The 11,563-nt window shown below is 43.2% G+C and overlaps 1 protein-coding gene across 4 annotated transcripts; it reads left to right on the forward strand.

Annotated features, from left to right (window-relative positions):
• The first annotated feature begins 210 nt into the window (after positions 1-210).
• On the forward strand, positions 211-9,692 carry hsf1 (heat shock transcription factor 1). 4 transcript variants are annotated; one of them, XM_026156230.2, is made up of 15 exons: positions 211-589; positions 3,557-3,665; positions 4,578-4,714; positions 4,993-5,117; positions 5,190-5,265; positions 5,434-5,495; positions 5,878-5,950; positions 6,128-6,246; positions 6,327-6,508; positions 6,585-6,738; positions 7,378-7,449; positions 7,930-8,035; positions 8,116-8,169; positions 8,275-8,320; positions 8,406-9,692. In XM_026156230.2, the coding sequence occupies exons 1-15, from the start codon at positions 470-472 to the stop codon at positions 8,573-8,575; spliced, it is 1,605 nt and encodes a 534-aa protein (XP_026012015.1). In that variant the 5' UTR covers positions 211-469; the 3' UTR covers positions 8,576-9,692. The 4 variants fall into 4 exon arrangements, with proteins under 4 accessions (XP_026012015.1, XP_026012016.1, XP_026012017.1 ...); XM_026156231.2 differs by having other exon boundaries at positions 6,588-6,738; XM_026156232.2 differs by lacking the exon at positions 7,378-7,449.
• The last annotated feature ends 1,871 nt before the right edge of the window (positions 9,693-11,563 follow it).

Genomic DNA, 11,563 nt, shown 5'->3' on the forward strand with positions numbered 1-11,563 from the left:
TAAAACTATAAATTTATGCTCCTTGTTTGGTATCTTGTGATTAGCCTGTGTCTAATTGTTATTACACGAAACCCCCTGACATTGTCTTTTGCTCATTTATATCTGTAATGTTTGAATTGCTAATGAAGTTAAAATAATAATAATAATAATAATCCGCATTACTGCACATCACATCACAGCGCGACAGAACTTTAGGGTTACGTATTGTGCTGACGCCATCAGACCGCGCTGGGCAGCTATCTGCGCAGTTGTGTTTTATCGGATTTGCGGAGTTGTCGCTGCTCTAAGTGAAATAAAGTTCAGGACGTCTGTTTGCAGCCCCGCGGGGAACTCTGAGTTCAGCAGCGGGACCAAACAGGCACGGTCCGAGTCAGATCAAGGACCCGAGTCGTAGTTCGTTGTTTTCTTTCTGACGCAGCTAGCAGTTAGCGTCGTTAGCTCAGGTGTGTGCTCGATTTTCGTCTCTCAGATGGAATATCCCGGAGGAGGGGGGGCGGTGCTGAGCAGCGGGAACGTCCCGGCCTTCCTGACCAAATTGTGGACCCTGGTGGAGGACCCGGACACCGACCCGCTCATCTGTTGGAGTCCGGTACGCACGTTAATAGCTAACAGCTAACGCAGACAAGTTTAACTTTAATTACACTGCAGAAACAGACACAACTTTATTTAAACTGGAATGCAGACAGGTTTGTTGACAAACTTTATTTACTGACTAAGGAAAAGAGGTCAGCTCAGTTAGCTTGGCTTCAGTGAGCTATTAAGGCTAACAGATCTCACGTCAGAGGTCAAATGATTTCAGACATCATCAGCTAGTCAGTAAATGATCAGTTGACGGTTGTTTTTCTGACAAACAGATCCCAGCAGCTGTTTTGGTGATTGGCATAAAGCCTGAATTCAAATAAGCTGATGTCACTGTAGTGTCATAGCCCACACAATGTACAGCTGCAGGTGTTAACTACCAGTTGCACTGAAATCAGTCACTTATCACCAAGAGGTCTCCATCTTTATTTTCCTGATTTTTAGGTGGGTTTTTTTTTTGTTTATTTGTTTTTTTTAATTGCATAACTATTAGGCTCCGCCCACAGCTGAAGGTCATGTAACACCAGATTAAAGATTCTCAAGTGTAATTTCCTAGTGTAGTTTAAAAAGGAAAATGAACCTTTAATCCACGGTTTTCATTACTGCCACACCCCCACCTAGATGGCAAAAACAATACTGCGGTCCTTTGCTCTCCAGCCTCCCTGTGAACGTCTCCTAGTTTAACTAGAAACCAAAGTGCCAGATAGTTGCTGTGCTATCAGATGCAGTAATCAACATTTATTTACAACTGCCAGAGAGGAGTTTTGATTATGGCACCAACATGTAAGCACACCTCCTAACTCTTACTGGCTACATCTGCTTTTCACAACAACCCTGGCTGTGCAGTGCAGGAATGATTTAACTGGCATTAGAAAAATACTCGGTCAACTTTACTGTTATGACATGATATTATTGTGACAAGTTAATACTACCTGAACTTTTCTGGAACTACACTGTAAATATCCAAGTCAACAAAATGTAAGATTTACATTTGGTAGTTTGTGTTTAACCCTTTCACGCACAGTGCTCACTACAGTGGACACCTATTCAAAGGCTGTTTTCTTGTATTTGTGTCAGAGTTGATGGTATACTTGCACATAAACCACTACACTGGACACTGATGTGTCACCCCATACCCTGCCACCCATTCCAAATGTCCACCTAAGTGGACATGTAAAAAACTATTTGAAAAATACATGTTTAAGAAATGAAGTTGCAAGATATTTTTTTCATGCCTAAAGATCATTAAAAATACTTAAGAAAAAAAAATCCTGATTGAGGTTGTCATAATTAAGCTAGCTATGTAGCGCTTACTTTTGCTTTAACAACAAACATTTTCTTGTTCTTCTTTGGCGTTATTGGTAAGACGGCGTTGCCGGCCCTTTAAGTTAATGTTAACCTGTACCATTTTGTAATAAAGTTTTATTGATGCAGAACAACTCTGTTTGTTTTCCTTTTTTCATTCTGATTCCGGACTCATTTGTTACTGGTCCCCTCTCTCACATGCCTAGACCCCTTCGGGGGGAACGTAACAAAGTGGGGGCTCGTCCGGGATATGACTGGAAGGAACAGCAATTGAGTTTTAGTGAGTTGTTTGCCGGTGGCTTGTTTAGTTGTATTGTATCTGCTGCGCTCTCTCTCCAGTTAGCAAAGGGGAGTGTCTAGCTGAGCGTAAGCTCCTCCTTCAGGCACTCATTTTTTATTTTTCCTTTGTTATTTTCGGAGTAATCCCGGGTGGGGATTAGTTCCCTGTCGGGGGTAGGCTTGTCGGTGCTTTGTGCACTTGATGCTTAGCCTTTAAAGTTGCCTTGAGCCTGGTACACTCCAGAAGCTAACTAGGCTAAGATTTTAGTAGGCAGGTCTGGGGAGAGGGTCGGCGGTACTTTTATTTATTGGTTAACCTGTGGCCACACTTTTTCCGCCTGTTTCTCATTTGTGTATTGGAGGTGGTGCTTCTTTGTTGTTATTGTTAGCCTCAGGTAGTTTTTGTTTTAGAGTCAATGGCTACCTTTGATATTGCAGTGTTTAAGGGTGAGCGTGGTGCAGCGTCTCAGCCCGTTCTGCAGGCGCCAGCTCAAGCTGTAGGTCCATTGGTGTCGACACCTGTTGATCAGGGGCTGCCTGAGAACAAACCCATGACAGTGCCTCGCTTCGAACCCCTCTCCATTGAATCAAGTGAAGGCTCGAAGCTGGATGCTAAGCTCCGTGTCCGTCTGGCTCGTCTCCAGCTGGAGAAGGAGCAGCGTGAGAGAGAGTTCCAGCTGAAAAGGGAGCTAGAGCTTAGGCGTTTGGACGCGGAACTGGCTAGGGCATAAAGCTTCCGCGGCAGGATATGGATCACAAGTCCCCAAAATTAATGGGTTCTCTTTATATCGTTGTTTTTCTTCCATGGATAGATGATCCAAATAAAGAGTTCACTTTCATCTGCAGTGTGTGTGTGTTCTGTTTAAATAAGAGTTCCAATCAGTAATCTATTCATCAGTGCCTGATGTGCAAAAAAACCAAAATGTTGAAATAATCAATAAACTGTGAGCTGGTCAGACACAGTCTGCAGGAGAGCAGACAGCTGAGATTAAAGTGTTAGCAGTGTGCTCTGACTTTCAGATCTATTCCTGGAGATTCCTGAGAGCGTAAGAGCGTATATAGTCTCTGTTTTTATCGGTTGATTATAAGGTAAATGGAGTGGTTCTTATACATTCCTTAATACTCAAGTACTCAAAGTGCTTTATACACCATGTCTCATTTACACACATTCATGCGACACTTTTTTCAACCTGCGCGCTTTCTGTCGAACAGTCACACACTAATGAACGCATCGAAGAGCACCCGGACCTCAGGGTTCAGTTTGTGGCCCAAGGAATGGAGCAGAGAGGAATTAAACCACTAACCTTCTGATTAACAGATGACCTGCTTTGCATCCTGAATCACAGCCACCACAATAATACAGATTCTTTTTCTTTTTCTCCTGTTGTATAAGAGTGGTACCAGTTTCCATGTGTTCGACCAGGGGCGGTTTTCCAAAGAAGTTCTCCCAAAGTTCTTCAAGCACAACAACATGGCCTCTTTTATCCGCCAACTCAACATGTGTGAGTAACCAGCAAGGAATCATCAGTGTGTTAGCCCCACCTCTGAATGGTAGCTTGTTCAGAGGTGGGGCTATCACCACTGGTTGTTTTTTTTGTTTTTTTTCATTGATTTATTTTTTGGGAAAGAAGATTCACCCAATCAGGTGTGCTTTGTGAAGAAACATTGAGATATGAGTGAAATGTCTGGTGTTTAGCGGGTTTTCTTTGCTGCTGTAATTATCATAGCAGCAACAACCAGTCATCACAAGGCAAGGTAGCCTGCAGTTAACATAGCAGTTAATGAGAAGATAGCAGTTAATGAGCCAAGCCAGTGCTCCCCAACCTTTGTTGCGCCACAGACTAGTTTATGTCCGACAATATTTTCACGGACTGGTTTTAAAGGTGTTGTGGATAAATACAACAAATAAAACGAGTATCGGTACCCCCCAAAAAAGAACATTTATTCATAACACATGGGAAAAGACCCAGGGAAACAGAGTTAACGATAAAAACGGATAAAAACCACAAATTTCGCACCTGAGCCTCAACTCTCGTGGTCCGGTACCAAACGACTCACAGACCGGTACTGGTCTGTGCGCTGGAGGTACCGGTTTGTGTATATCAACTGATCGTTCATCATGATGATCTTTGTGCATGAGCAACTTCTTTTTCTCCATGTCACTGAAGAAGTGCTAGTTGACTGGTATGCTGAAAAGCTTAACTTTTCTCAACACTCAGCAGAACCATCTTTATAAAAAGTAGGATAGAAGAAAAGGACAGGCCCACCTGTGCATGCTCCACCTCTAGCACTGTGCATGCAAAGGCATCTGGACTATGGAAGAGCCAGAAAGAGCAGCTGTGATATTAGCAAGTGTAGCATTGTATTGATGGTGTCCACATCCTTTATTGATGGTGTAATGGTACTTCTCTCAGATGGTTTCCGTAAGGTGGTGCACATTGAGCAGGGTGGTCTGGTGAAACCAGAGAGAGATGACACAGAGTTTCAGCACCCATTCTTCATCAGAGGACAAGAACATCTGCTGGAGAACATCAAACGCAAAGTCACCAACGTATGTAGTGCCTCACACACCAGAGAATACCTAAAAATGCAGACAGGTGATAGACTAAAGGCAGACTCTGCTGGACTTCCTCTGAAAGGTGATGATTCAGAGTGCTGTGTGACATCACAGGATACAGCTAATCAATCATAAATACTTTGTATAGCCCCCTTAATGTGGGGTCAGAGTGGCCTTTAATCTATCGCTGTGCATGTGGTACTACGAACTCAGAACCCAATCTGACCTGTCCTGTCCATCTCCTTGGTAACGGTATGCTGTGATTGGAACAGGTGTCATCAGTGCGTCAGGATGATGCGAAAATCTCAGCAGAGGAAGTGAATAAGATCCTGAACGATGTCCAGTTGATGAAGGGAAAACAAGAAACCATCGACTCCAGGATCGTCACAATGAAACAGTAAGTACCAAACCAGAATCGGGGCTAGAAACCACTCGGCAGTGTTGACTAAAGGCTGATTTTGTATTTCAGTGAGAACGAGGCTCTGTGGAGAGAGGTGGCCAGTCTGAGACAGAAACACACTCAGCAGCAGAAAGTTGTCAACAAGGTACCTGTTCTCACTGTCCACACCTTTCCAATTAGCAGAACTCTGTAAGAATACACCTGATGTGATCCCTCTAAAAATATGAAAACCTCAGGGGAGAGTGATGCCACATAGTTGTCAGACATTATCTTAACATTAATGAACTCTCTGCCTGTCTTTCTCTCTCTCCAGCTCATACAGTTCCTGGTGTCTCTCATTCAGTCCAACAGACTGCTAGGAGTCAAGAGGAAGATGCAAGTGTTTTTTTGATACCATAGATACTACAACAAATGCTACACTGTACACCACAAAATGTTACAATTGTGACTTAGACACTAGATAATTTCAAAGTGCAGATTGGATGCTGTGAGATTTTCTCTGCTAAGAACATTTTCAAGAAAATGTTCCCAGGTGATAAAATGAGGATCCAACTGCCCAAATTTCTGACTTTTGCTTTTATTTTGAAGTACCAGTTCCATTTCCCTCTCATACCTGACCTTAAATTCAGTTTCGTCTGTACATGTTTTGCCATCCATCCATCTTCATCCGCTTTATCCGAGGCCGAGTCGCAGGGGCAGCAGCCTAAGCTGCTACATGTTTTGCATTTTCGTTTATTCATTTTAACTCTCTCTGCAGTCCTCTGATGCTCAACGACTCTGGCAACACCCACTCAATGCCCAAATATAGCCGTCCCTTCTCATTGGAGCAGGTAACTTGTCTCTGATTTACATCTTTCACTCAGAGCTGCACAGTCAGCGGTGATTATCTTTCAGAGTGACATTAGCTGATTGTCTAGCTTTAGCTTTGAAAACTAGACTCTTCATATCTACCTGTGCAGATCTTTGTCCTCACTTGGTCACTTGTGCTTTTGTGTTTTTCATTTCAGGCTGCAGCCAATCTCTTCTCAGCTGACACCTCTGTGACTTCAGGACCCATCATTTCTGACATCACAGACATGGCCACATCTGGTTCAGATGAATTGGCTAGTGATTGGACGGACCAAGGGTGAGTACTGATCAGATTAGTCCTGCTTAGTCAGTAAGTGATTGATCCTTCAGAAGTCAGAGTGCATAACCTCCTTGCAGAGAGAGCCAATCAGTCGATATCAAAGAGGAGCCGTCCAGTCCAGAGGTGGAGGTGTGTCCTGTTCTGGAGGAAGTGGCTGCACCAGTGGACACGCCCTTCTCCCCCACTACCTTCATTAACTCCATCCTAGAGGAGAATGAGCCACCCACCCCAGTCACCTCCACGAGCAGTGCTCCCACTGGTAGACATTAAGTTTGTGGTTAGCAGTTTGATTCCTATTCAGAGCATTTCCGGTTAAATAAAAATCTTTCTCTCAGCAGCCAGTCCCATTGTGGTGATGAGCCCCGTCTCCACTGGCCCCCTGTCTTCTGCCTCATCCACCCAATCACTCACCTCTGTTACCACAGCAAACACAGCCCCCAGCACAACAGCACCTCAGAAGAAATGTCAAGCCATCGCCTGTATTGACAGGTAAGTGTGACTACACCAGTATGCAGTTGTGAAACATTCATAGAGACTTCTAATAGAGTTAGTACCACCTGCAATGAACAACTATGAGTGTTTACCAAGAGTTAGCCCAAGTATTTCCCCAACAGTGGCCCTGCTCTGACTAAAGCTGAAACTGTGTTCGAGGTTGCAAAGAGCTGCCCAACAAACCGTCTCAGTAGACTGTCTATTAAACTGTCCTCAGTCCACCCTTACGCTGGGGAAGGCGTCACCCTTTACTGACAGCTTCCCCAGCATCTCCCCAGAAACTGCCCCAACAAACACCTGCAGCTTCCCTGAACAGCTGCCCCACCCCCTGCATCCGTCACCTTGACATTCTGAGTGTCTTTCTGAAAAGTGTCTTTCAGACAGGATACTGAAAGTGTTCTGCTGAATGCAGATTGCAAGCTTGTGTCAGGAGTGTGCGAGTTAGACCTCAGTCTGAAGTTTGTGCTACAAGTTTAGGAACCTCCTCCTATTCAGCCCACTTGAATAGCAAGTGCAGCGCTGCCTTATCTGAAAGCCTCTTAACTAATCATGGTGTGGTTTCAGTTTGTCTTACATTTAAGGTGATGGTCCTGTTGCAGGACAAGTGTGTCATTAAAACCCCTGTGCTTCCTTCAGACCACGCCCCATTCCCTCTGCAGGTGGACTCCCACCTGATGTTTGGCGGTTCCTCTCAGCACAACCTGACAAGTGAATCACTAACTCTACAAACAATTATTGATTTGTAAATATTTGTAAAGTTTTGAAGTCTTCTGGTGACATTCTGCATTTTCTTCTTGTCAAATGTGTGAGGTCCAGATCAGCTTCTTTAGCTGATCAGATGTCAGAGGTCATGAGATAGTTAATTGATTATATTTGGTCAATATTAAGTGCAGAAGTAAGCAATCCGGTCAACAGGTCAAAAAAGGTTTCTTAGGTGGCTCACAGCAGGAAATGTTTCAGGCATGTTCTGACTACAGGAAATACTGTGTGTGGCCACAGTGAGGGGTGGAGCCTTTGCATAAGATTATTAACAGCAGAGAACTGGCAGGTTCAAACTGAGCTCACCTGTATGGAACAGTTGAGATGCAGATCATGTATTTATTTGGATCTCTGCAGACATAAAGGAAAATGTAGAATAACGGCAGACATGTGACCTAACATCAGACCTGTCTCACCTGTGTGCCTCAGGTCTGAGCTTTTGGATCATGTGGATACTATCGACAGCGGCTTAGAGAACCTGCAGAACATACTCAACACACAGACGTTCTCCTTGGATACAGTTCCATTTATTGAGGTTAGTCTGACTTCTTGTTACCACCTCACATTATTATCACTTGTGTTTGTGTGTCACTAACTGTGTGTGTGGGTGCTTAGTTTTTCAGTTCATCTGGCTCGCCTGCAGACTTTGACCTCGACAGTTTGGACAACGTGAGTTGCAAATTTCACATTCTTTGGTCTGCTGTTTCAAAAATAAGAGCGTACTGTTGCCGATGATGTCAGACCTGTCTCACTGATGTTACCGTTTCCCACTAGCTGCTGTCTGATGAAGCTCCTAAGGGAAGTGAAGAAAGCGGAACGGGTGAGTCATGCCTTCAGTAAGTTGCTGCTCCATCCACCTGTCTGTTGTCATGTCATGACACTGTGCTGCTCTCTGATTGGTGCAGGAAAGCAGCTGGTTCAGTATACACCTGTCCAAACGTCTGAATCTGACAGCGGGGCTGACCTGCCAGCGCTGCTGGAGTTGGAAACTGAGCCATTTCTCAGCTCTGACCCCCACACCGAGGACCCAGGCATCACCTTGTTGAACCATGGCAATCTGGACTCCAACCTCTGACCTCTCGAGTAACCATAGCAATGTGACACCTGAGCACTGACTCAGTTGCAGCAATAGATGAGAACAGTCGATAGGTCAAAGGTTGTGTTTTTATTACACAGATGTTATTGATATTAATCTGTCTTCTTCTTCTACTCTTGTTCTTTTCTTCTTTGTTGAAGCTTAAATGGAAGCCTTTGTTGCTGTTGAATGCATGTTGAAGTCAGATTTTATGGTCGTCTTTATTTTCTTGTGTAAAATAGATTGAAAAGAATCAGAATATTTTTGGAGTTTTATCAACAAGTGCTGTGCGACCTGACTGACTGCCCACCCATATGAAAGAGCCATGTGGATCAGTGTTATTTCTCATTAGTTTGTTTCCATCAGTTTATATTACTATTATATTCAGTTAGTTCCCGAAACATGAGTTCACATCACTGCTCACTGCTGTGTCCCCATGTTTCAGAAATAATGCAGAGACATGTCTGAGATGGTATGAGCGCCTTTTTTGACTTGTATATTAGAGATGCTTTGGATCAGATTTGAGATTCTTGTCTGCAGAAGCTTCATGGATGGAACTCTGAAGGTAACCAAATGATGGTCCGTGCTGCCAATTGTGTTTGTGTTTGCAAGGCCAGTTTAAGGAAACTTTGTTTGAATTTGTCGGGGTTGCACGTTGTTATGTCATCAGACACAGGGTTAACATTCCTCACAGCTTCACTTGGTTAAAGTTTAAACAAAGGCCGAGATCTTAACCACATCTCAGGCTCAGTGCTGTGATACAGGGCTCATCTGTGATGTCGTCATTCTTACTGAGCAGCTTTTCTGTATGCTAAGTCACCTGTGGCTCACCTGAACCAGTCGTCTCTTTGATGGCTAAGAAACACCTGAAGTCCTGAGGATATTTTATTGGTCACATGGTCAGAGCTGAACAAACAGAAAGCTCCCTTCAGTATTAACACATCTGTTAATATAGTACAATTATATTTAAGGCAAGTGGTAAATCCACCCGAGTCCTCCAGGCTAACATGATGGCGCTCCACGTGTAGAGAGGACAAAGACGGGGTCAAAGGGCAGATGAAATGTTGATGTATTCTGAGTGTAAAATTTTGATTCAATAAAATGTTTTTAAACAGCAGCATGTGAATGAATGACTGGTTGATTTAAATCAAACTGTGAGGATGTCATAAGGTTGGTAATACTGCGTTGTCTCTACAAAGTGAAATGAATGTGTGAGTAAGCTAAATCACCACGTTAACTGATGCTGAACAGATCACCTGGTCAGGAGCAGGTAAAGTTCAGAGTTTCAGTTTAACATCAACTATGTTTATTTCCAGCATGTTTTCAGCCTGATAGATTATCTGTTAGGAAACCATGTTTTATAGTAAGCGCTACTTTTCTAACAACAGTCAGTGAAGCTCAGCTGTAAAGTTAGCTCAGACCTTTTACCCCCTGCAGCTACTAGAATAGAACACACAAGAAATATCTTTTCAGTCAGTCAAAATTAATTTGATTTCCATGTTTGCTATATCTGGCTGTGGAACAGGAAGCTTAAATGTATCAGTCCAGATCCAGTTTAAAGCATAGCTTTTGTCTTTCACATTTGCACATTCTTTGACATACACAGCAGCACTGTGAGAAAATGATGTAAATAAATTTGGTGAACATTTACTTCATCAAGAGGGAGGAAGGTACTCACAGATGGACTGTATTGTATGCAGAGACTGCAATCTAAAAGGTGGTGTTAGAGGAGAATGTAGTTAGACATATGATGGTAATGTGTAGGATGCCCACTTTGAGCAGTTTGGATACAGAGAGGTGAGGTAAGATTGGGCACGTGCAGAGGAGGAAGAATGGATACACTGGACAAAGGAGGATGAAGATGGAGCTGCTAGGCACAAGGAGAATAGAAAGACCTCAGAGGAGGTTCATGGATGTAGAGAGGGAGGACTGTTGTGACAGAGGAGAATGCTGGGATAGGAGGACATGGAGGCAGATAATCCGCTGTTAAGACCCCTGGAGCAACTGAAATAAGTGCAGACATGGTTTAAAAATAATATTCTGGTAAAAGTTAAAGAAGTGATTCAATGTCTTTACTCAAGTAAAAGTAAAAAAGAAGTTCTGCAACGCTAACTGAACCTTGTGCTATAATAATACAATAAAATCATATTAGTTAGATGGAAATGCAAACATAATTTCAGTCTAAATTCTAATAAAAACAATTCTAATAAATGTACTCAGGTTGAATCAATTATGTAAGTAAGTATGTAAAATTTTATTTATATAGCATGTTTCTAGATAAAAGATCACAAAGTGCTTCACAAGGTATAAAACAAAAACAGTCAAAAGTTAACAGAGGTCAGTAATTTGCACCAGAGGTACACTTCAACTGTGAGAGACAGAACGTGAAAAAAAAGTCCATGAATCCACATGGTAGGATTTGTAAAGAATTTATTCGTAAATTAGGGTGGAAAATAAGTATTTGGTCACCTCAAACAAGGAAAATCTCTGGCTCTCACAGACCTGTAATGTCTTCTGTAAGAAGCTTTTCTGTCCCCCACTCGTTACCTGTATGAATGGCACCTGTTTGAACTCATCATCTGTATAAAAGACACCTGTCCACAGCCTCAAACAGTCAGACTGCAAACTCCGCCATGGCCAAGACCAAAGAGCTTTCGAAGGACACCAGGAAAAGTATTGTAGACCTGCACCGGACTGGGAAGAGTGAATCTACAATAGGCAAGCAGCTTGGTGTGAAAAATCAACTGTGGGAGCAATCATCAGAAAATGGAAGACATACAAGACCACTGATAATCTCCCTCGATCTGGGGCTCCATGCAAGATCTCATCCCGTGGGGTCAAAATGATCATGAGAACGGTGAGCAAAGATCCCAGAACCACACGGGGGGACCTGGTGAATGACCTGCAGAGAGCTGGGACCAAAGTAACAAAGGTCACCATCAGTAACACACTACAACGGCAGGGAATCAAATCCCGCAGTGCCAGACG

This window comes from Astatotilapia calliptera, chromosome 22 (genome assembly GCF_964374335.1).
Source record: "Astatotilapia calliptera chromosome 22, fAstCal68.1, whole genome shotgun sequence".
Classification (NCBI taxonomy): Eukaryota; Metazoa; Chordata; class Actinopteri; order Cichliformes; family Cichlidae; genus Astatotilapia; species Astatotilapia calliptera.

Excerpts from the sequence above, each read along its gene's own strand:
- hsf1 (XM_026156230.2), top strand. The coding sequence starts at position 470 with ATGGAATATCCCGGAGGAGGGGGGGCGGTGCTGAGCAGCGGGAACGTC. Across the intron at positions 4,715-4,992 it reads TCAAACGCAAAGTCACCAAC|GTGTCATCAGTGCGTCAGGA; the intron begins GTATGTAGTGCC and ends TGATTGGAACAG. Across the intron at positions 6,739-7,377 it reads GCCATCGCCTGTATTGACAG|ACCACGCCCCATTCCCTCTG; the intron begins GTAAGTGTGACT and ends TGCTTCCTTCAG.